Source organism: Abramis brama, assembly GCF_963993115.1.
Source record: "Abramis brama genome assembly, chromosome: 1".
Lineage (NCBI taxonomy): Eukaryota > Metazoa > Chordata > Actinopteri > Cypriniformes > Leuciscidae > Abramis > Abramis brama.
In genome coordinates, this window is record NC_139963.1 from 43,912,822 (window position 1) to 43,939,257 (window position 26,436).

Sequence of the window (26,436 nt, forward strand, 5' to 3'; positions counted from 1 at the left end):
TTGATTTATATCAGTAGTAAAAACAAACTCCCAAAAAAACAATGTCAGCTAAAACAATGCAGGTAAATAAATGAACACACACACAACCCAGAAGACAGACAGACAGGTATGAATGCATCTGGACGAAATCACGATGACTTACTCATTCTAAGATTCAGAAAGCTTTTAACCTATTGACTCATGTAAATCACAGCTTAGCGCCAATGAGTCTGGATCGCATTGCTCCCTTTGACACGTTTGTGGCATGATAGAGATTAAACAGAAACACCTCCGAACCCCTTTGTGAGCTTCAAACAGACCGTAATCACCCCAACTCCCCTCTCACGGCAAGAAAGACGTCCAGGTGGAATGGAGAGACCTCTCCGAGACGCCACAGTACATACACAAACATTATTTGCATTTAACTCAGAATATAAGTAATTCCAAAATGTACGATATATTCCTTTATGTATGTCTTCCACCTCATTAGCCTTGTTATGACTTTCTAGTTGTGTTAGTTGAACTCTAAGTGATTTTTCCAAGAATAAGAATTTATCTCTATCTTTGTATCTTCCAGACATGTCTATCTTGGTACCGAATTAAACCTCTCGGTTTGCCTAAGTTAAATATATATAGTAGGTTACATATAAATGTATTATGTTTTACCATCCTTTGGAGTGGAAATGACGAATTCTAACACCATCATAAACCATGCAAATTAGGCTGTCAAGAGGAAAAAAAGAGACTCTCTCCCGCTCAAAGTTTTCGGGGTTTGATTGTTCTGATCACCCAAAAAAGGTGTGGACTACGATTTCCTTAAAGAACGATGACGGTGCTCATCATTACCCACCTTTTTTTCTCTCTCTTCAAGTTTGTTTTGTCTCTCTAAGTTTGTTCTCTCCCCGAGTTTTGTTTTATGTCTTGTCTTGTTTTATTCTCGTGCTCATTCATTTCTATCTACGAGTGAAATGGACTTAGCCTGAGTCTCTGGAAACTTTGCTTACGAGTAAACCGTTTGAACTTCCCGCAAACGACACACGCTCCGGAAGAACCGGAAGAACCGAAAGAACGCTTCAAACTGACGGACACTCACACACGCATTCTTGCTCAGCACCAAAGATCCATGCAAGTATTATTTCTATCGAGATTTAAATGTGTTTAAGATTGTCTGCCCCTGCTTTAAGGTGATTTGATTCTTTGCTGGCTCTCAAAGGTTAACTGTTTGTGATATTTTGCCATTCTGTGATCTGCTCTTTCTTTCTTTATTTACTTTCATTATTCTGTTTCTTAACCCGAATTAGTTAACTTTACTCGCAAATCGCGTGGAAACCCGTTTTTTTTTTTTTAAAAAACAAGCACATTTAAGCGGGGAGTTTGGTGATGCCCTGGCAGCTGTCTTGATTCAGTGAAATTAGTTCCAAGTGTGCACACATATCAACACAAAATCAACCCCAGCAACATCAACCCAATCACACTGAGCGGAAGTCCTCTGGAGGAAGTGCAGTCATTCACCTACCTGGGCAGCATCATCGACCAGCATGGTGGAACAGAAGCAGATGTCAAGGCACACTGAAAAAAATGTGGAGTGACATTTACTTAAAAAAAGCTAGGCAACTTTTTCCACACAGAAAGTGCTTGTAATCTTTACTCAGGCTATTTCAATTAGTAATTAATTGTAAAAGTAATTAAATTGAACAAATTATAATTGAGTCATAATTAATCAAATTAATTCCTTAAAAGTTAACCATTTAAAATGAGTAAAATTTACAAAATATCTTTTATTGCCAACATTGAAGACACCTGGTGTTAACAAGCAGAATCACTGAAGGAGAAAACCATAATTAAAGTCACCATTGTGGAGATCAGTGTGTGTTTTAGTTGGGCTCTTGACCCTTAAATTATTAACTTTAAGTTTCGTTTGGCTGCTGTACATGAGTTATAACAGCCAGATGAACAAATAGAAAAGGTGATCTGATGGTGTTGGTTGTGTTTTAACATAATCATTATTTCACAATCATTTGACCTGAATCACTGAACTCATATAGAGTCCAATTCATGAGTTAGGTGAACTATATTAATTATAGCAGCATAATATTTTTAGCCTGTTCAATGAAATCCAAATGATCAAATCAATAAAATAAAAAAAATATATATATATACACACTTTTTTTTAGGCACACACACACACATCAAGATTTTGCGTATGAATCTCAGCAATGGTGACAAACAGATCACCTCTGATCATAAGCTCATTATTTATTCATGCAGCAATGCATGATGGGAGCCATGAATGAGTTTTGATTGGTGGCACCCAGAATGCACCGCAACATGCTTTATAAATGTCACCATTGTTGAGATTCACAGGCTGATTATTGATGTCTGTGTGTCTCTTTTTTTGTATAAGAGAAACTTTTTGGAAATTATTTTTGTTTACATTGTAAAAGTTACAAATATTCTGCCGTACAAGGATAGTGCTGCTATAAGTAATATAGTTAATCTAACTAAATTGGACTCTATATGAGTTCAGTGATTCAGGTCTAATGATTGTGTTAAAACACAACCAACACCATCAGATCACCTTTTCTATTTGTTCATCTGGCTGTTAAAACTCATGTACAGCAGCCAAACGAAACTTAAAGTTAATAATTTAAGGGTCAAGAGCCCAACTAAAACACACACTGATCTCCACAATGGTGACTTTAATTATGGTTTTCTCCTTCAGTGATTCTGCTTGTTAACACCAGGTGTCTTCAATGTTGGCAATAAAAGATATTTTGTAAATTTTACTCATTTTAAATGGTTAACTTTTAAGGAATTAATTTGATTAATTATGACTCAATTATAACTTGTTCAATTTAATTACTTTTACAATTAATTACTAATTGAAATAGCCTGAGTAAAGATTACAAGCACTTTCTGTGTGGAAAAAGTTGCCTAGCTTTTTTTAAGTAAATGTCACTCCACATTTTTTTTTCAGTGCAAGGATTGGTAAAACAAGAGGCTTCCAGAGAGCTGACCTTGACCACCAAGATCCAACTGTTCAACTCCAATGTGAAATCAGTACTGCTGTACGGCGCCGAAACCTGGAGGACAACCAAGGCCACCAGCAGTAAAATCCAAACCTTCATCAACACCTGTCTCAGAAGGATTCTCCACATTCGTTGGCCTGACACTATCAGTAACACCAATCTATGGGAAAGGACCTGCCAACTTCCAGTGGAGGTAGAAATCTGGAAGAGAAGATGGGGTTGGATAGGGCACACCCTTCGCAAACCGCCAACAAACATCACCAGGCAGGCTCTCAGGTGGAACCCTCAAGGCAAGCGGAAGCAAGGCCGCCCAAGAAGCACATGGCGATGCGAACTCGACGCAGACGTCACAAGGATGGGCTTCAACTGGAGTCAACTAGAAAGAATGGCCCAGGACAGAAATCTCTGGAGGTCTACCTTTGGCGGCCCATATCCCGGGAGGGGTGGAGGGCATAAGTAAGTAAGTAAGTAAGTGCACACATATAGTATACACTCACCAGTATACACTATACAACTCACCTGTTAAACTGCTCGTTAACGCAAATAGCTAATCAGCCAATCACATGGCAGAAACTCAATGCATGTTGGCAAGTAGACATGGTCAGGATCATCTGCTGAAGTTCAAACTGAGCATCAGAATGGAGAAGAAATACCATTTAAGTGACTTGTGGCATGGTTGTTGGTGCCATGTGGGCTGGTCTGAGTATTTCAAAAACTGCTGTCCTACTGGGATTTTCACACACAACCATCACTTGGGTTTACAGAGAGTGGTCTGTAGAAGAGAAAATATCCAGTGAGCTGCAGTTTTTGTTGGAGAAAATGCCTTGTTGATGCCAGAGGTCAGAAGAAAATGACCAGATAGAAAGGCAACAGTAACTCAAATAACTGAACGCACAACATATCCAACCTTGAAGCAAATGGGCTACAGCATCAGACCAGGTCAGATAAGAACAGGAAACTGAGTCTACAATTCAAAAACTACAATTGTGCTGTAACCACACACTGATAAAGCATTTGTTAATGACTGGTATTTTAACATTTTCTCAGAAAAACACAAGTCAATGTAAGCATCAAAACAACAACCCACTTCCAGAATCAGAATGTTTTTAGAAAGTTAATTGACAACTACAATGTCTGGAGTATTTGGGTGTTCTCTGAGAACACTTCCTAGAGAGTTAATGTTATCATTCAGATTTGAAAACCAGCCAGTTTGAACAGTCTTATTTGTGTGTATTGCACTTTGTCCAGAAACTTTGCGCAGTTCTTGAGCTGTTATGTTTACGATGCGATCGTGACACGCACGATGTAAAGGCCTTTAAACGCAGGGCACCCGTTCATATGGCCGCTGTAGATTCCATTTTTTTATCGCTGTGTAATAGACAGAATGGTTTGTGGTGTTTTGGAAACCACAGAGAAAGGTTGTATTTGGTCGGGAGAGTTTGCAGCCAAGCTTTGATAACACATTTTAGGATACCTCCGTTAAAGGTGCTCTAAGCAATGTCACACATCTTTTAGCCACATACAACAAACATCTCCTCACTATCCGCTAGCTGCCTGTCCCCTGAACACATTGTAAAAAAATGCGGTCTCTGTAGACACCCCAAACGGCAAGAAAAACAAACTGGGCTAACCCACACCACGAAACATAACAAACTGTTCCAGCCAATAACCGACAAGAAGGATTGGGGGGTTAGTGCGCAGATGAGGAGGAGGGAGGGTCTAGCTAGCCTCCGTTTTGTTTGACAATACTTTAAACGTAAACAAGTCGTCGCCCAACATCACTTAGAGCACCTTTAACAGCTGAATTTTTTAACGCAGAGTGTGAGACTGTATGATCCATATGGCATGCAAGTTTACCTTTGAAGGTGCAGGTTAACCCAATAATCGCGCTGTTGTGCTTGAAAATATTGGAGGTTTACACGCACGTTTAGATCCATAATCTGCCCCTCGCTGATATTTACCTGCTCCCTGCCTGTATATGCCCAGTTCAACTGTATATTATTGTTGCTACACAAGTCATTCAGATTGGGCCAATCCGAACGTACTCCAAATCCTGTAGCCCTGGTACACACACACACACACACACACACACATTACTAGTGATACAAAAAAGACAATATATTTGGAAGGTAAAGTACAAGGTGAAGCTTATTGTGCAATACTACGCACATTGCTACTCTCTCTGTTTATTTGTTGTCGTTGTTTTTTTACATGAGATGCCCATCCTGACACACATTTACACTCATATCCAGTGCACCCAACCTAAATGTCTTTGCACTGTGGGGGAAACCCACGCTGACACGGGGAGAACCTGCAAACTCCACACAGAAAGGGTGGAGCCAGGACTTGAACCAGGGACCGTCTTGCTGTGAGTCGACAGTGCTACCCACTGAGTCACTGTGCCACCCCTCTATGCACATTTTTTTGCACAACGTATTTGTGAGACGCTGTTGTGTTTATGGTTGTATTTCAGAATCTGTTCTTCTCTAGATCTAGAGCATCTGAGGAATTTCACTGAATCAAGTTAACAGAGTTTGTTTAACTGTAACTTTCACAGAGTCAGAACTGCTGACTCTATACTTTCTGACTGCTGGTTTATACTTTCATGTAATACATTAAAATTCAGTTTCATTTTTTTTTATGATAACATACACTAATACAGGCTGGCAATTTACTAATTTGAATATATGAATATTAATATATAATATTTTTTTTAATATATTTGTTATTGTCTCATTACACACAAACACACAACTCATTGTTGACTGATAGACTGTATTGATAGACAGGAAGAATTTGTGCTTGTGTTTGTGAAACCACAAATACACCAGGGCTTCAGAGGTGTTAAATTTTCAGATGAGCTGAACACTTTCATACAGCTAGGCCCACATTGCAACATTGTGATCCCGATCCGGCCCACATCTGGCACAAGTGGAATGATGATCTGGCCCACATGCAGCGTAGAATGACGGCCCTTGGATGGCTCACTTCTGTTTGCCAGATCTGTTTGTCAATATGTACTAGTAGAAAACTTGTAAGTGTACTATTTTAATACCGCTTGGGACTAAATTGGCCCACTTGAAGTATATAAAAGTATATGTTTAAGTGTACTATAAGTGTAACAGTAGTAAACTTTAAGTGCACAACTAGTTCATAATTATGTTTCTCATTTGTACTGCAAGTGAACTTATGAGTATACTAGTAGTTTACTATTTTAATACTTGTAGCAACTTTGAAGTATACTCTCATTAAACTACTAGTTTAGTAGTTTTATACAAGTTTTCTTTAAGTGAACTTAACATCATACTTATAGTTTACCATTTATATATTATTTTTGCTCTTTTAGTGTACTCTCAGTAAACTACTAGTTTAGTAGTTTTATACCGCAAGTATATTAGAAAGTTTTCTTTTAGTGTACTCTCAGTAAACTACTAGTTTAGTAGTTTTATACTACAAGTTTTCTTTTAAGTGAACTTAACATTATACTTATAGTTTACTATTTAAATACAATTTTTGCACTTGCAGTAGGCCTATACTACTATGTTCAAATGTTATTTTTTTATACTTGAAAAATACCTTTAACTCTACTTTAATTTTAAAAACCTTTTATTAGCTTCATGCATCCTTTTTTATCAACACTTGAATGTCGGTAAGTTTCATAAAGAAAGGCAACATTTTAAACAAAATAGTTAACAAAATCACATTTTTGTCAAAGACTAGCCTACGTCTTGATCAGATTCAGAACGATGATCAAACACAGATGGAGTAGATCGAGTCCGACACCCCCACAGCTTCAGTCGTTTTCTCTTAATGGGTTACGCTTCATTTAGAAACATTAAGCAGTTTTGATTTACAAGCTGTTTAATGTTTGATGATCACATTATTTTACATTTGAGTGAGCAATCTTCTATCACTTGTTTCAGCTTCTTCTTCTTCTCCTGTGTTTTGATCCGGAGATTCTGAACTAGAAACTAGAACTGTGTCATAGCGCCCCCTACCGTATACCAATGAAAACATGGATAGCTGGAAAATTCAGTCAATGGTGGGGAAAAGTTGAATTTAGGGCTGGGAGTGGTTGTGTGTACGGAATTCCTGGAGTTTTTCCCTTTGTTCCTGTATGCTTCTGGAAGCTTAGTTTGTAAATAAATCAACTACATTGAAGTTCCTGTGTCCTCGTCTTCAGCATCCTGCAACAACCCTGACAGAACGACCAACCATTAAAAACTAAAAATGCGCAAGGTGAGGAATAAAAAGAAGAAAAAGGTGAACCCCATGGAAACAACTACGTGTTTCAATGAGCGCTCACTTGAGGAATATGCGGGGCTTTACCTGGATCTTTATGATGACGTGACATGGGATGAAGAGGAACTTAAACAGAGTTTTTGGGGTGGATTGAAAGACCCTCTTGCCCAGATACTTCTGGTAAAAGATCTCGATCTGACTTTCCTGGAGTTCGTGGATCACACGCTATGGGTGTGTGGATCCAACTTCGTGGTGGAAGATCTTCCACTCCAGCCAGTTCCGAGTCCAGTATGTCCTGAGCCCGTCACCTGTCGCCAGAGCCAGAGTCCATCGCCTGCCCACCAGAGCCTGAGCCCATCGCCTGTTCGCCAGAACCAGAGCCAATCGCCTGCCCACCAGAGCCTGAGCCCGTCGCCTGCCCACCAGAGCCTGAGCCCGTCGCCTGCCCACCAGAGACTGAGCATGCCGCACTTGAATCTGCTCATGAAGACACAGTGCTGATTGTAGTGTCTACGGCTATTCTGTCTGTGTGGGCAACACACACATCGATTACGGCCCATGAATCCAGCCCCGAGTTTCCTGATATGCTGGTTCCGTCCAGCCCCGAGTTTCCTGATATGCTGGTCCCGTCCAGCCCTGAGTTTCCTGATATGCTGGTCCCGTCCAGCCCAGAGTTTCCTGATATGCTGGTTCCGTCCAGCCCCGAGTTTCCTGATATGCTGGTCCCGTCCAGCCTCGAGTTTCCTGATATGCTGGTCCCGTCCAGCCCCGAGTTTCCTGATATGCTGGTCCTGTCCAGCCCTGAGTTTCCTGATATGCTGGTCCTGTCCAGCCCTGAGTTCTCCAATCCGCTGGTCCTGCCCAGCTCAGAGCCCTCTTCGCCGCTGGTCCTGCCCGGCCCAGAGCCCTCTTTGTCACTGGTCCTGCCCAGCCCAGAGCCCGCTGATCCTGTCCAGCCCCAAGCTCTCCAATCCGCTGGTCCTGCCCAGCTCAGAGCCCTCTTCGCCGCTGGTCCTGCCAAACCCAGAGTCCTCTTCGCCACTGATCCTGCCCGGCCCAGAGCCTTCTTCGCCGTTGGTCCTGCCCAACCCAGAGCCCTCTTTGTCACTGGTCCTGCCCAGCCCAGAGCCCGCTGATCCTGTGCCCGGCCCAGAGCCCTCTTCGCCGTTGGTCCTGCCCAACCCAGAGCCCTCTGTCGCTGGTCCTGCCCAGCCCAGAGCCCGCTGATCCTGCACCAGAGCCCGCTGAACGCCCGAGGGCCTGACCGCTCCGCCCTGGATGCCCGAGGGCCCGACCGCTCCGCCCTGGACGCCCGACCGCTCCGCCCACAGCCTGCTCCACCGTGGCCACACCCACAGCCTGCTCTACCGTGGCCACACCCGCAACTTGTTGCGCCCTGGTTCCCCGAGCTGCCTGCTCCGCCTTGATCCCCCAAGCTGCCAGCTCTGCCCTGGAGGCTTCCCTTCCTGAATTCCTGGAGTTTTTCCTTTGTTCCTGTATGTTTCTGGAAGCTTAGTTTGTAAATAAATCAACTACATTGAAGTTCCTGTGTCCTCGTCTTCAGCATCCTGCAACAACCCTGACAGATTTCATATGCATCTAATTTCTTAATTTAAATTTATATTTTTGAACAATTTTAGAGCTTTCTATCTAACAAACTTTCAGCGATAGCATATTGACTGTTAAATGACCTTCTGAGTGCAATGCAGCTTGCAGGAATATATCAACTGATTTCTTTATAAATAAATAAAAAATATGTAACTGTGTGAAATAACTATTTATTTGTTAGTTTTTCATCTATTTATTTGTTTGTGGTTTTCATTGTGCAGAAGAGTGAAACTGACACTACTATTCATTTCTTCAACTCATTATAAATAGACAAAAGATATAATAAAAGTTAAGACCCCAACTAATGGAAACACTAAACACTGTTATGGTGACTTCAAATGAAACACATTACAGTTAAACCTCTGTTAATTCTCAAAAACTTTTGTAGACGTCTGACAGAATCACAGATTTTGTGGCTCAGATAAGGTCCAGTTCTGGTTTATTTCTTTGCTCTTGGCTGACATGTGACATGTGCCATCCTTATTGAGGATAAAAATGTCTGCGTCAAAACCTGTCATTAAAAGGTGGTTAAATGTCAAAATAACTCCAATATCATACACTAGAGTTGTGTGGGGTGGGGGTAAATTAAGCATGATTTGCTGTGATGTCACAATCGTGCTGCATTGTGTTCTATGACTCTGCCTAAAGTGTACATGTTGAGCATCCTCAGTCAAAATCGAGGGGTCGAGGGTCCGTTCAAATAAACTTCCCTCATCCACTTGAGGAAGCTGAACACTTCAAAATGGTGGTGGGGATATATATGTGGATATTTCAATTACGCCTGCAGAACTGAAGCACAAAGAAATATAAATCTTTCTTTACTGACATGACGAAACAAAGGGCTCTCGAAAATGTCTCTTAAAATACATATATATATATATATATATATATATATATATTTTTTTTTTTTTTTTTTTTTAACAAATGTCAGTGAAATTATGTGTTGAATCTGGTCAAATGTAATACTATGAGCTGTTTTCTATGCATTTTATATAAGGTTTGACCATTTTGCAACCCAAAATTTGAAACAACCAAAACAGTTTAGAACCCAGTTTTTCCCCTAGCCATATACATTACATAAGCATAAAAAATGAAAAAGGCCTTTGTAATTGCAATACAGCCCTGAGTGAGTGCACTTGTACATTTTGGTCACAGCACCACCTACTGGTCAAAATGTCTGCTGATATGTCATAATACCCTGTAGTGGCTTTCCTATAGGCCAGGGAAAGGTGGTGAGATGTTCTTCACACATAGTTTGGAATAGACAATGACGCCGATATCCGTTTCAAAATGCTTTGTTGTCCATTAATGAAATGTATAGACTGTCTTACAGAGTTTAAAAGCATTGGTTCTATGGTAAGAACCAAACCAATTTTGATCGAATTAACATCCTGTTTTTTCACTTTTACTCCACCAAAATTTGTCCAGTCCTCACCAAAATTGACTCATTGAGATCATTTGTGTGCTTCCTTTTCTTATACAACTTTTGAATCACAATCATTTCATTTATATTTATTTTCTTTGTTTAAAGTTACTGCATCCGTAACTTTCACAGAGTCAGAACTGATCGAAGTGATAAGGAGTGTCAAGCTTCATTTGCACGTCTGCAGGAACTCGGTGTGTCCAGTGTGAAACCACACAGACTTCACATGTGCTGCATCATGATGAGCTCAACATCGCAATCCTACGTCAGCTGTTTTATCCCACAACACACACATTATCAGCGATATAAAAAAGCCACCTTCCTCATCTCTTTCAAACGTTGTTGTCGTCTGGCTGTGAGCGACTGACTTTTCTGATCTTCTCCTCTCATCATTGAGCTAAACAGACAAGAATATTCTCAGGTAAATTTGGAAGTAAAGTAAAAGGTCGATATATTGATATAGATCACAGGTTTAATTGCATATTTGAATTTTTTTCAATCCGACAGAAAATACGAACAAATTTTAAACTGTGTTTTGTAAGAAGTTGGTGAACAGTTACTGCAGTTACTAAAGTTACTAACGCTGTTGTGTTTCTGCATCAGTTCTTCACTAGATCTACTAGATCATCAGAGGGATTTGACTGAATCGAGATGCTGTTGATCATTGAAGCTCTTCTTCTCATTTTAGCTATTCTAGGACAGGTAAGCTTGTGTTCTACATTTACATTTTCATTTATGCATTTGGCAGACGCTTTTATCCATACCGACTTACATTGCATTTCAAGGTGCACATTTACATTCTTATCGGTTCTTGCTTTCCCTGGGAATCGAATCCTTGACCTTGGTGTTGCAAGTGCCAACGCTTTACGGTTCATGCTAAAGGACAGCTGGTAAGATTATTTCAGACATGAATACTGATGATGTGATCATTATGATTCCTGTTTCTGCAGGATCACAGAGCTGCTGCTGCTGAAGGAAAGATATATCCATTGGATATGGCACCGAATTCTGTTGATGACCAATATATGGGCTGTAGAAAGAACATGACAGACCTGGTGAAGACAAAATATCTGAAGGAGGAAATCAATAACTCTCCTGAATTTAGTGATACTTGGCACGACGGTGAAAAGAATGCCAAGAACCCACAGGATAATTTGGAACAGATTCATTCAGTCGCCATTTATGTGTACACTAACAACAATTCAAATGTTTTTCGTGATTTCAATAATGCTGTCCGTAGTGAGAAACAAAAATACAAAGACAAGACATTCAAATGGTATTCACTTCACTTTCTGGTAACAGATGCAATACAGATTATGAAGAAAACACAAAGCAAATGCTATTCAACTTATCGCGGCACTACAGCTGAGTTTGAGAAGAAAGTACCGAACAAAGAGGTTCGTTTCGGCTCATTTACATCCTCCTCTCTTGAGCGTAAGGTAGCAAATGATTTTGGACCGAAATCTTGTTTTGAAATCTACACTTGTGAAGGCGCTGATGTGATCAAATACTCCAAATATCCTGACCAGAAAGAGGTGCTGATTCCTCCATATGAGAAGTTTAAAGTCACTGCTGTCTTGAAAAAAGGTCAGGATGGTGCCTGGTGTGACACTGTGTTCAAGTTGAAAAGCACTGGGAAAATAAGTTACCTGAACTGTGGTGTTGATGCAAAACTGGTACAGGACAGGGCCAAACTTTAAATCTTCACTCATTGTGTCTCTTCAAGTCAGACGTTGCTTTCATTATAATGTTTGATGGCTTCATTAATTCTGAATTATAATCATCTTTACAAGTTTTAAGTAAATCAATGAATTCTGTGTGTTATGCTAGGGGAAAGTGAATAGGCAAAAGCTTATAGGCAACATTTTAATTACATGTTAATAATAATGTACCAGCTGACAGGGTTCCCTGTGTATATATTTTTTTCCTTGAGAAAAATTAACATGTACTGTACCTGATATATATTGAAATAAATCGATATTAAAATGAAACTGAATCATAAGCTTATGAATCAAAATCAAATCAAATCCTGAAATTTGTGTCAATGCCCAGCCCTGATAAAAACACATTAGGCCTACCAGTCATTGTACCATGTAAACATTGTAATGTGTTTTCAGGAAAGCTATAATGAAATTCTGTTCAGTTTACCAAATGTTTTGACAAACACAATATAGTTCTTGTGATGCAAGGTTTTGTGTTTTGTTCTTCAACAAACTCACTCACTCACCGCCCGCAGGAATAATTATTACTCTGAACTCAAAAGTTGGCAGCCCTAGTATTTATTTTGGTTGAACTTCGTAGTAAAACTTAGAGAATTTAAAAGCTGAGAATTTGTTTCATATTAAAGGTAACTTGCTCTGTCTTGTCTGTCGGCGGCTTGTCAGTGTCCTCTTTGCTCCACAATGTTTTTTCACTGTGTGATCAAATGGGTTTGGGGTGAGAACAGTGTCAGTCTCAAGCTGAATTTGTGAGAGCTGGCAGACCTGCTTTCCTCAAGCTTACAGGGTTTTTTTTTTTTTCTGTGTGTGTGTGTGTGTGTGTTTCCAAACAAAACAAAACAAAACCAGTAAAAGGTACTTAAATTCAATCTCAGAGGGTTAAACTTAATATTATATGAGCTGATTCATTTTATGTTCACTTAAACTGCCTAAAAACTGTGTACAACCCTGAATTTGTTAGCATCAAAATTAAATTGACAAAATTCATAATTTGTCAAAAAAGCAGGTTGTAAACTAAGCCTAAATAACCATTTCTGCAGAATTATATACAGACACACTGTACATAATTTAGTTGTCCTTTGGTTACAGCACCACCCACTGGTCAAAGTGTATGTATCATATTTAGTAAAACATTGTTAGAACATAATTTTGTTAGTTGGGGGTTGCATCTTTAACTTTCACAGAGTCAGAACTACTCAAAGTACAACTGATATGGAGTAAAACACTTAGATGTGTAAAGGTTTTTTTTTTTTTTTTTTTGGCCAGGAACTCAGTTTGTCCAGTGAGAAACCATAGACATTCACAAGTTCTCCATTATGATGAGCTCAACAGTTCAGTTCACATCAATATCACATTTCAGCTGTTATACCTCAGAAAACACACACACACACACACACGCACGCACGCACGCACGCACGCACACACACACACACACACACACACACACACACACACACACACACACACACACACACACACACACACACACACACACACACTACTAGTGATACAAAAAGTAACCTCAACCTCCTCATCTTAGTTTGAAGAGTTGTTGTCGTCTGGCTGTAAACAAATGTCTATTCTGATCTTCTTCTCTCGTAGTTGCTCCTGATCTCCTGAAAACATAAAAAAAATAAAAATTACATACAAAATAGACAATATAGGAGGTAAAGTACAAGGTGAATCTTATTGTGCAATACTATGCACATTGCTACTCTCTCTGTTTTTTGGGGGGGTTTTTTACATCAGATGCCCATCCTGACACACATTTACACTCATATCCAGTGCACCCAACCTGAATGTCTTTGTACTGTGGGGGAAACCCACGCTGACACGGGGAGAACCTGCAAACTCCACACAGAAAGGGTGGAGCCAGGACTTGAACCAGGGACCGTCTTGCTGTGAGTCGACAGTGCCGCCCCACATTGCTACTGGAGTCATTTATTTAGTATTTATGATATGCTGTTCTGTTTCTAGTTGTCTTTCAGCATCTGTTCTTCTCTAGATCTAGAGCATCTGAGGAATTTCACTGAATCAAATTAACAGAGTTTGTTTAACTGTAACTTTCACAGAGTCAGAACTGCTGACTCATAATTTCTGACTGCTGGTTTATACTTTCATGTAATACATTCAAATTCAATTTAATTTCTTTCTTTTTTTCATGATAACACACTAATACAGGCTGGCAATTTACTAATTTGAATATATGAACATGAATATATTAATATTTTTTTTATATACTTGTTATTGTCTCATTACACAAACTTTCATTGTTGACTGATAGACTGTATTGATAGACAGGAAGAATTTGTGCTTGTGTTTGTGAAACCACAAATACACCAGGGCTTCAGAGGTGTTGCATTTTCAGATGAGCTGAACACTTTCATACAGCTAGGCCCACATTGTGATGTCCCAGATCCGGCCCACATCTGGCACTCGTGAAAAGATGATCTGGCCCACATGCAGCGTGGAATGACGGCCTTTGTGTGGCCCACTACTGTTTGCCAGATCTGGGCCAGAAGCAAGCCATAGCAATGTCACATGTCAGCCAAGAGTAAAGAAATAAACCAGAACTGGACCTTATCGGAGCAACAAAACCTGTGTATATTAAATATGGAGTCATCTCAGCCTTAATAAGCCTGTTAACAAGCAGAATCACTGAAGGAAAGAAGAGAACAGAAAAAGAGATGAGCAGAAACACAAGAACTACAACTGACTTCAGCCACAGCCTATAAGATGAAATCAACTGAAGAGAAAAAAAGACATTAAATCTGTGAAGATCTCAGCAGAGGAGGATTAAACAACTCAACAAACAGCGTATGAATCTCAACAATGGTGACAATCACAAAGATTTTGATAGATTAATTCAGAACATCACTGTAAAGCTACTAATTCACAACAAAAACAACAGCAAAAAATAAAAGCAAATATTTAGAATCAAACAAAATTATAGGACAATTCAGCTGCATAATTTATTCATGTTGCAATGCATGCTGGGAATTTTGTACTATGCTGGTACCCAGCATGCATTGCAGCAAAGTACTTTTGATTGTCACCATTGTTGAGATTCATACGCTGATTGTTGATGTCTGTGTGTGTCGGCATAAGCTAATATTTTAATCTAATGTTTGTTAAAAGCTTTAAACTGATTGTTATAATATTGTTGGTTCTCATGCTTCAGTAGCGCAGGGTTTGTGATGTGAAAATATTAATGGATCAACACAATTGTTAGATTCCAAAGACATCAGTGAATGGTCACTGTTGATTCAAATCACACATTTAAGCTTTTCAAAAGCCATAGTGTACATTACAGTCTAACGGCATCCCAGACTTCAACATTTTATGATTCAAAATAGCTGAATAACTAACCATCTGAGATTTCGGTATAGAGATAAAGGTTAGGATCATAATTTTCAGGAATATTACAGCACAATGAGTATATATTAGCACTGTTTGTTGTTTGTTTTTGGCATCTGATAGAGCTTTGGATTTACCATCGGACTGAAACACAAATGTTTTAAAGTTAAGTAAAGATGGACATTTTTAATTAGTCAAAATGTAATTTTTTTACATTGATTTATTTCGTGGAACATATGTGTTTCCATGCATTTTGTTGAGATGTCTTTTCTTGTTTATCTGTTGTATATACATGGTTGATTATTCATGTTGCTTATGTATTATACTTTTTTTTGTGTATTCATTGATATTAATCTATAGTTAGCTTTTTTTCCCCATGTGCATGGAACTGTATGTATAAAAATTAATATCAAATATGTAATAAACAATTCTTATTTTGTATTTGGTTCAATTTGTTTATTATAATAGAAGTCAAAGGTAACCATAGTAACAACGTGAAATTAAATATTTAAAAAAAATGAAATTTGGTTCCTGGAGGCACCCAAAGTGGTTCCACACAGTGCCTAATATAAGAGTTCCTCAGGAAACCTGTGTGGTTCCTCAGAGAACCACCCCTTTTTAAAGGGTGCCTAGAGGATCTACAGACGGTTCTGCCGGTGTGGCAAAGTGAAGAACCCTAAAAGGTTCCTCCAGACACCTTTTATTTTTACAGTGCAGAATGAAAGTTGTTATGACGTCTTTTTTTGACGTGTTCTGCACGTCCGATATAGACGTTCATCGAACCTTCATACAAGGTTAAAACTAGTTCAGATGTGGCCACTGTGGACATATTTTAACATCATTTATGGTCTCATTTAGACATAATTACTTTGACTATTGCTGTCAGATGATCTTAGTGAGAATTAACAGAGGTTTAGATGTTGATATTTGTTTAATTTGAAGTGTCACCATTGTGGTGATCAGTGTTTGCTTTAGTTGGGCTCTTGGTCCCCTTTGTTTTTTACTTTAACTTTTCTTTGGCTGCTGTGAAGGTGTGTTTGTGTAGCAGTGACTTTAAAATTCTCATATGGAAGAATCAGCACCTCTTTCTGGTCAGGATTTTTGGAGTATTTGATCACATCAGTGCCTTCACAAGTGTAGATTTCAAAACAAGATTTCGATCCAAAATCATTTGCTACCTTATGATCAAGAGAGGAGGATCGAACCTCTTTGTTCAGAACATTCTTCTCAAACTCAACTGTAGGGCGATTTAAATCGTGAGATTGTTATGCGCATCTCGTTAGTAAAGCCGGTTCCTTGATTAGTAGTAAATCGCCTTCACCTGCTTTCAGATGGAGCAGAATTTACTACACAGCAAAAACTCCAGTGTTAAATGAACTCTTCTGGGAGTGTATATGAGTCCACACTCAAGAGTGTTGAAGTTAATGAGATAATTAAGTGATTAATTTAGTGATGATTGAGAATTATTGAAGACACTGTTTCAGTGTTACTTATAACACCCTGAGTGTGGACTCATATAAACACTGAGAGTGTTAATTTAACACTGGGGATTTTGCTGTGTGGGCTATCTAACTGGGGCCCAGCCAGTTTTGCACCCAGTTTCCATGTAAGCCCCACTGGGTTAAACAGTACAGGCTGTTTAATGTAACACTTAATCAGTGTTGGAGGTAATGAGATAATTAAGTGATTGAATAATGATTGTGCATTATTGATGAACACCTGCTGTTAACAAGCAGAATCACTGAAGGAAAGAGAAACACAAGAACTACTTCCAGCCACAACCTTGGATGAAATCAACTGAAGATAAAATACATCAAATCTCTCAAGATCTGATTAAACAACTCCACAAACAGCATTACCAGCTTCACTTATTAGTAACCAGACTGACTTTATTTCTGTCAGACGTCTTCAGAAATTCTTATTGAGAATTAACAGAGGTTTAGACGTTGATATTTGTTTAATTTGAAGTGTCACCATTGTGGTGATCAGTGTTTGCTTTAGTTGGGCTCTTGGTCCCCTTTCTTTTTACTTTAACTTTTCTTTGGCTGCTGTGACAGTGTGTTTGTGTAACACAATTGTTGTGGCAGAGAAAGCCTAGAACAAGTATGAGGTGTTATCAGCTCAATGTTGATGATGACATAATCATTACAAAATGGGCATCTAATATTGTGTTTAAAGTTTTGTGTTTATATTTGGAGTTCATAACCACCAACCTTGTGGTGAAAATAAAAATTATCACTTATTTGAAGGTGTATAAAAAGCATGTGCACATGATGTTTTGAGCAAATGCATCATATAGTCACACACAGACATCAAGATTTTGCATATGATTCACAACAGTGGTGACAATTTAAAAAAAAAAGCTTCATGCTGCAATGCATGATGGGTAGCTTTCATAGTACAAAACTCATCCTTAATTCCCAAGCTTTTTTGTTTTGATTGTCACCGTTGTTGTGATTCATATCCAAAATCTTGATGTCTGTGTGTGACTACATGATACACTTGCTCAAAACATCATGTGCACATGCCTTTTGTACACCTTTAAATAAGTGATCATTTTAATGCTTTAGGCACCAATATTGCAGTCACAAGGTTGGTGATTATGAATGCCAAAGCATCTGACAACATTAGATGCATGTTTTGTTATGATTTCATGATCATCAATAAGCTGAAAACAGCTGATCTTACTTATTATTGGCTTTCTCTGCCACAACAATTGTGTTACATAAACACACTCTCACAGCAGCCAAAGAAAAGTTAAAATAAAAACAAAGGGGACCAAGAGCCCAACTAAAGCAATCACTGATCACCACAATGGTGACACTTCAAATTAAACAATTATCAACATCTAAACCTCTGTTAATTCTCACTAAGATCATCTGACAGCAATAGTCAAAGTAATTATGTCTAAATGAGACCATAAATGATGTTGAAATATGTCCACAATGGCCACATCTGAACTATAGTTTTAAGCTTGTACGAAGGTTCGATGAACGTCTATATCGGACGTGCAGAACACGTCAAAAAAAGACGTCATAACAACTTTCATTCTGACTCCTCAGTGGACGTCTTTTCAACGTCCGACTTTTGTGACAAAGACGTTGAAAAGACGTGTTTTGGACATCATTTTGCTTAGTGGGTTGCTTTCAGTTAATACAGCTCAAACATGTATTTTAGTCTGGAACTAGCTTAAGCTTGTCTGTGAAACCAGGGGAAAGATTATTAGGTCGATCACAGGGGGATTGAGCATATTCGAGGTTCATTGGTATCAAACATTTAAAAACATGTGCTCTAAGAGGTTGAGTGGTGAAACAGACAAAAGAAATAGCAGACAAAAGGCATATGTTCAGAACATCCTTATCAAAATTCAAATGTGTTACGATGAGGCAAATATTAATTCTCAGGTATTTGCTGTGAGGAATCTATATATAGCTGAAGTGTGATGTTGATGCAGCCAGCTCATGTTTGACTGTATGAAAGTGTTCAGCTCATCTGAAAGTGCAACACCTCTGAAGGCCTGGAGTGTTTGTGGTTTCACACACACACACAAATTCTTCCAGTCAGTGTCATTAAACAATTAAAGTTTGTGTAACAAGACTAGAACAAGTACATTAAAACAAAGAATATTTTTTTTAGTAAACTGCTAGCCTGTATTGATGTATAGCATGCTAAAAAACTGAAACAGAATGTTAATGTATGAGATGAAATTATAAACCTGTGGCTTGTACCATGATGGTAGTTGATCAAACTCAGGGCTATGGTATTAGTTTGACTTGACAAAACCAAACCAATCCAATCCGGCTTTGATGTTAGCCATGGTGCGTTAGTTACAATGTTGATGAACACCGCTTATAAAGCCAAAACACTTTTATAGGGCCTAAAACCAGATAGCAACATTGTTTCGGCCCAGATCCGGCCCACATCTGGCACATGTGGAATGATGATCTGGCCCACATGCAGCGTGGAATGACTATTTGCCAGATCTGGGCCACAAGCAGGCCATAGCAATGCCACATGTCAGCCAAGAGCAAAGAAATAAACCAGAACTGGACCTTATCTGAGCCACAAAGTCTGTGTATATTAAATATGGAGTCATCTCAGCCTTAATAAGCCTGTTAACAAGCAGAATCACTGAAGGAAAGAAGAGAACAGAAAAAGAGACGCAGACTAACTTTTGTTGGTTGCAATTCGTAACCTCACCATAATGCCACTAAAAATCACACACAACACCTTTAAAATACACTGTAGAAAAAACAACAACTGTGAAATCCATAGCAGCACATGGTGCCCAACAATTATCATTAATGAAATAACAGCTAAAGATAGTTAAAAAATAATAATTATTATGAGTGCAGACAGTAAGGTGAGCTGCATGACTTTTCTCCGTACTTCGGTTTTTTCCTCAATTTAAAGTACTTTATTGTCATCATTGTATCAGGTGAAGATACAGGAGGGATGCATGAGGCACATTCACTGGCTTTATTTACCTTGATAATAAAATTAACAAATGGACAGGGAAAACACAATCCAGGACATGCTCAGGAATATTTTCAAACATAATAGTTGATATAACAACTTCTGCCCTTATTTGAAGGAAAGAAGAACAAATCTTCTTCCCGCTGTCTTCGTTCATCTCGTCTGATAATGCGACCCTTGTGAAGAAGACCTGTGGTTTCATGCAGGACAAACTCTGAGTTTCTCTCTGCTTAAGATGAGTCATACAGCCCACAAGTAGCTCTCATCAGTTTTGTTTTTTGTTTTTTGATCATTTTTAATGCCAACTGCATTATGGCTCATAACTGGGTTTGTATTTTATTAGTCAAAACTATTTCACCTCAATTTCCTTTATTAAATCAATTTTACACTATAGGTACACAAAGTAGTTCCACTCAGGTTCTTAAGGACAGAAATGTCCCCTTTAAAACCCAATTTTAATCACAGGGCATTTGACTACAAAATAATGCAATCTTTATTAAAAAGCTTTCATTCTTTCATTAAATGTTTTACTATTTTTTACTAGATGGTGCCAATTTCTCAGGTTAGGCCTATAAAGTAAATACTTGCTTTATTCTGCTTCTGCATAGTAAATTGAGTAATTTACATGGGTATTGATAATTGTATCAATTGTATCAAACATATAATTGTATGGGTGTGTTGGTATGGATGTCAGAGTGTGGTTTGTATGTGTGTAATTATCAAAAATAAAAATAAATGTGTGTTTGTATGTGTAATATTTGAGAGTGAACAACTACTGCAAATCTGTGTGAACCTTTGCTGGCATCTAATGGGGAAAATCTGGTATTGCACCCAAACAAAATCTTTTTTTCTAGGAGCTTTAGAGGTCAACATGTTTTGTAAAATATATATTTTATGTAAAATTATATTCATAAGATATTTTCATAACTTAAACCTCTATAACTTTTTTGTTTTATTTTTTCTAAAAAAAAAAAAAAATCTTAAAAAATATCCAGTGTCTTTCTTTAAAATGAGACCAGACTACTCACAAACTTCAAACTTTCATGACAGTTTTTGACACAGACATGTTTGTCCTCTATAAGGCTCTCAGAGTAACTGTTTTAAAATTGACGCACAAGGGTTTATTCAATTGAGGAAAGCTTTTCCACACAATTAAAGTTCATATAAGAAGACTTTAAACAAATGGACATTTTGTTAAACTAATTGACTTAATCAAAGTTTTCAGTTTTTTTATTTTATCTACTTACTAGCAACATTATTTTAGACTGCATGTAAAGGGATGAACACTTAAGAAGAGACTCGTCATTTCACAGGTTTTAGCAGCTATTGCTCATTTCATAAAGCGTCATGGTGTTAGTAAAGCCAAACACAACAAAACCACAAGAGTCACTCTTCTGCACAATGAAAACCACAAACAAATAAATAAATAAAGTTTATTTCACACAGTTACATATTATATAAATATATATATATATATATATATATATATATATATATATATATATATATATATATATATATAAAGTGAGTTGATATATTCCTGCAAGCTGCATTGCACTCAGAAGGTCATTTAGCAGTCAATATGCTATCGCTGACAGTTTGTTAGATAGAAAGCACTAAAATTGTTCAGTAATATGATGCAAAAAGATATAAATATAAATTAAGAAATGAGATGCATATAAAATCAGTCTGAGGCACTGAATTGGGTCACTTAAAATAACTGTATTCATGTTGTTGAAATTAAACAAATTGTGTTTTCTAACAAATGATTATTGAACTAAATCAAGAGGAAAGAATGTTGGAGATGATGTGCATGATTATATAATAAATTCAAAGCAGTTTGTTCAGTAATTTCAGCATGACTCTCAGCACTTTCTTTTGGTCTTGGTGATTTTCCTGAATAGAGCACAGTTCAGGTCACTTCTTATTCCAGAGCTTTTCAACACAAACACAGTTTCACACCAGAGATCTTTCTGATCTCTTCTTGTCTTGACAGCAGTGACTTTAAACTTCTCATATGGAGGAATCAGCACCTCCTTCTCATGACGAAGCTTAGAATATTCTGTTACATCAGCGCCTTCACAAGTGTAGATTACAAAACAAGATTTAGTTCCATAATGACGTTGTGCTACTTTACGATCAAGAGAGGAGGATGCAAATGAGCCAAAACGAACCTCTTTGTTCAGAACATCCTTATCAAACTCAACTTTAGTGCCACGATAAGTTGTACAGCATTTGTTTGGTTTGTTTGTTTGTGTGTTTAAATTGTTCAGAATCTGAATAGCATCTGTTAACAGAAAGTAAAGTGAATACCATTCATATGTCTTGTGTTCGTACTGCTTTTTATCACGACGAGTGGCAGAATTGAATTCATCAAATACAAGAGCATCACTGTACACATAAATGGCGATTTCATGATTCTCTTTCAAACCTTTCTTTGGGGTCTTGACAGTCTTTTCTGCTTTTTCCCAAGCCGTTTTAAAAATATTCAAGTTACTGAGTTCTTCCTTTAGAAGTTCTGTCTCCACTCGTTTTGCCATTTCATCTCTACAGCCCATATACTGGTCATCAACAGAATTCAGTGCCATATCCAATGGAAATATCTGTCCTTCAACAGCAGCAGCAGCAGCTCTGTGATCCTGCAGAAACAGAAATCATAATGATCACATCATCAGTATTCATGTCTGTAATATTCATACTAACACAAGCTTACCTGTCCTAGAGCAGCTAAAATGAGAAGAAGAGCTTCAGTGATCAGCAGCATCTTGATTCAGTCAAATCCCGCTGATGATCTAGTAGATCTAGTGAAGAACAGATGATGAAAGACAACAGCGTTTCACTAAATCCATTACTCCAATGGCAAAATGTCCCATAAAATTACCTGAGAATATAGTGGTCTATTCTTCTTCTCTTTTTTAGGAGCTCAATGAGGAGAGGAGAAGATCAGAAAAGTCAGTCCCTCACAGCCAGACGACAACGACTCTTCAAACCAAGAGATGAGGAAGGTGGCTTTTTTATATCGCTGAAAATGTCTGCGCTTGAGTACTGGAACATATAGCAACTGTGCAATAGTTCATCTGAATAGTTTAACTCTCCATAATGCAACACCTGTGAAAGTCTGGTGTATTTGTGGTTTACAAAGGACAAACACGTCATGTCAGTGCCAGCAGAAAGAGGGTTGACACCAGATTATGATCATGGAAATGTGCATCATTCAGGTCATTCATATTAAGCACAAAACTAAATAGTGGTGTGTTTTTTTAAGATACATCTAGAAATTAAGATCTGAAGAGTAAGTACAGCTGCTTGCAGCAATTACAGAGACAAACTTGACATGTACCCCTGTTGTGAATCATTTAGAATAATAATCGTTTTGAATGTTCATAATAGTGCTGAATAATAACAGAAACAGGGTAAACTGCCTTGATATTAGGCTGGTCAGCTTTAAAAATGCACTTCCCATAATGCTTGGAGAGAGTAAGAGCTGTGAGGAACAGGGCAGAGAACTAAGAATGTGATTCAATATGTGTGCGCTGCAGAAACAACTGAATCCCTGTTTAATACTGCTCAGAACCTCAGCAAACAGTTTTATTTTAATTCAAGTTGTCAATCGTCATAATTGCATGCTAAGAAGAAAAGATACGACACCTCCAGTAGGTTTTGATAGTGTGATAACCAAACTTTTGTGGGTTTTTTCTCTGTTCACTGTGGCAATGACACTTACAATGGGGTTTTTCGTGAGAATGGTGTTGAAGCTTTGTCAGAGTTAAAGTGAAAAATGGTATGTGATTCAGTTTAAATATGCAGAAAGGTGTGTTTCTTAATCTGTTATCTGTTAGGAATGAATAATGACTTTTGCATTATAAATCAATAGTTAATTTTTTTTGTCTATAGTTGATGGCACTGTAGTCAGAAGTGCACTTAAAGCTAAATAGCAACACATTTTATATTAATGGAAAGTGTTCTACATATACTTTATCAATCTAAGCATGTTTTGGAGACATTTAAAGGGGTCATGAAATGATCATTTAAATTTGCCTCAATCCTTTGACATATAAGAGGTCAAAGACCATTAAAACATGCTGCAAGTTTTATCGCTTAAAACATCCTCCTCATTATAAACAAAGCATTTATTTAATCAAGCTCCAAAAATGTCTTGTTTGTCTATTGTGGGATCTGTGTCACACGGGCAAATACATTTGCATAAGACTGCCTCCAAGACTTCGATGAATAGTTCAACATCATTGCATCACAGGCCCCGCCCACTGGAGTTCAGATGCTTAATGGCTGACATTTGCCTACACTGGATGTGAGCGTCGCGTCTAAAGCAAATAAACTCATTAAAATCACTGACGCTGTCTACACTGGATACAGTAAACAAATGTGTGTTCAGTTTGAGCTTCTGCAAGAACCAATGAGGTTCATTCTCGTTCCCTCCTTCAGGGAACAGGGGTTATAGTAACCTAGACGTTTATTATATAAAGCGATCGTGTCTCTTCAGAAAATTTGTACTAAAGCACTCAATTCATATAGATTATATTTACGATCTCTTTATGAACTTTTTAATGCCTCAGTGTGTCAGTTGCATTGCTGTCAGTGGAGGGACAGAAAGCTCCCAGGTTTCCTCAAAAAGATCTTCATTTGTGTTCCGAAGATGAATGAAGGTCTTATCAGGTTTGGATTGACATGTGGGTGAGTAATTATATGACAGAATTTTCTTTTTTTGGGTGAACTATCCCTTTAAGATCTATTCAGGCCAGTTTTCACAGACAGCGCTTAGATGAAGCCAGGATTATGGAGGGATTATTGGGTCAGATTTAAAACTAAAAGTCTAAAACTAAAAGTCTTAAACGAAAACTAAAAGTCTAAATTTGAAACTTAAAGTCTAAGTCGAAAACTAAAAGTCTAAGTCGAAAATGAATTTGGTATTTAGGATTGGGCATTTGGTATTTAGGATAGGGCATTTTGTATTTAGGATTTGGCATTTGGTATTTAGGATAGGGCATTTTGTATTTAGGATTGGGCATTTGGGCATTTAGGGATTTAGGATTGGGAATTTGGTATTTAGGATTGGGCATTTAATCATTTAGCCATTTAGGATTTAGGATTGGGAATTTGGGGATTTAGGATTGGGCATTTGAGGATTGAGGATTGAGGAGTGTATGCAAATAAGGAGGCGTGGCCCAAATACTGAAGGCTGGGTTTGAAATGGCTGGTGCGCAGAGGCACCTTATGGACAGCAGAGGGAGCTCCCAGTGCTAAGGAGCACTGTAATGAAACCAAACAGAGCGAGTGAGCAGGGCTGGAGCGAGTACGGTACTTTACAATGTGATAACTTCAACTTAATGACAGCATTGTAACATTTATGTGGCCTCACACACAAAGTCACCAGTGAAAGGAGTGCTATCGGTCTGACGACGAGAATAACTATTATTATTATTATTAATAGTGAGTGCGCGCGCGCGGCTGGGGCTCTCTCTCTCTCTCTGCTCGTTCTTATGCCCTGTCAAGCGCGCCCTTGTTAAACTGACATATGCAAATGACAAACTTTCACTATATGATGGTTAAACTGTAATTAATCCAATAACGATAGGAACCACCTGTTTAAGCATAAGTTGTAATAGACAGCAAAAAGGTATAGTAATAAAGAAGCTGCTTGTCTCTTGCCACGACTTTCACAATATCTGTGTACTGTTACAATAGATCTGCGCGCGCGCACTCACTATCAACAACCGTTGTCATTGTCAACAAACGTCAAGCTTCCCCGTACTTTTTGACAAGCGTCCTTCACAGGGCGGCCAGAGCTTCTTTGCAGCTCAAGTCGGCGGCGTTGTGAACGTACAGTTACTGTTTCCTAACCTTGTTTTTTTTCTGATGCGTTGCATTAAAATATATATATTTTTTACTTGGCTTGGTTGAATTCCGATGTAGAATGCGGTCTGTTATTACTTGATAACAGACCGCTGCGAAGTATAACACGCCGTTGCCATGAAAAACAGAGCGTTGCTATGGACGCGGAATGGACTATTTTCTTTAGCGGAAGCAATACAATCGTTTTTAAATCAATAAACTCCTTTTTAAATCAATATTTTGTGTCAAATTATTTATGTACACTGTTAGACCTTACCAGGTTTTTTTACAGTAAAATACTGGCAACACTGTTGCCAGTAAAATACTGTTAATTGTACAGTTCTTTACTGTAATCTAGTTTGTTTCTGTAAAAATGCACTAAATTATAGTTAACTAATTACACTTGCAGAAACCGACTGCCTTAAATTGACCAACTGTCATTTAAATGTATTAACTAAAATTTATAATGCATTAATAATGTGAGCAAAGTATTACTGTGAACTTCTTTCATTTGAGACCACTAAAAAACTATTGTACATAAAAAGATTTTCACTGGACCAGCAACTACACAGTCACCGTCTGTTAAATAAAGCAACATGCAGCATAATCATCAATGTTTGTAGATCTTCTCCAGGACTGAAGCACAGGCTCTACTCTTCTGCACAATGGTGACACAAAAAATTAATTTTACAGTAAACTACTGGCAACAGTGTTGCCAGTATAAACCTGTTTTATAACTTACAGTTTATTACTG

The 26,436-nt window shown here is 38.1% G+C and overlaps 2 protein-coding genes across 2 annotated transcripts; one reads left to right on the plus strand and one right to left on the minus strand.

Annotated features, from left to right (window-relative positions):
- The first annotated feature begins 10,602 nt into the window (after positions 1–10,602).
- On the plus strand, positions 10,603–12,261 carry LOC311080272 (erythroblast NAD(P)(+)--arginine ADP-ribosyltransferase-like). Its single transcript, XM_084110135.1, has 3 exons — positions 10,603–10,702; positions 10,885–10,983; positions 11,232–12,261. Exons 2-3 carry the CDS (start codon positions 10,933–10,935, stop codon positions 11,979–11,981), a joined length of 801 nt encoding a protein of 266 aa, XP_083966261.1. The 5' UTR covers positions 10,603–10,702; positions 10,885–10,932; the 3' UTR covers positions 11,982–12,261.
- Positions 12,262–21,697: 9,436 nt separating this feature from the next.
- Positions 21,698–22,635, minus strand: LOC311081299 (ecto-ADP-ribosyltransferase 5-like; the record flags this gene model as incomplete). The annotated part of the gene is made up of 2 exons (XM_084111781.1): positions 22,546–22,635; positions 21,698–22,471 (listed from the first exon to the last, which is right to left on the minus strand). Exons 1-2 carry the CDS (start codon positions 22,594–22,596, stop codon positions 21,698–21,700), a joined length of 825 nt encoding a protein of 274 aa, XP_083967907.1. The 5' UTR covers positions 22,597–22,635.
- Positions 22,636–26,436: the final 3,801 nt, after the last annotated feature.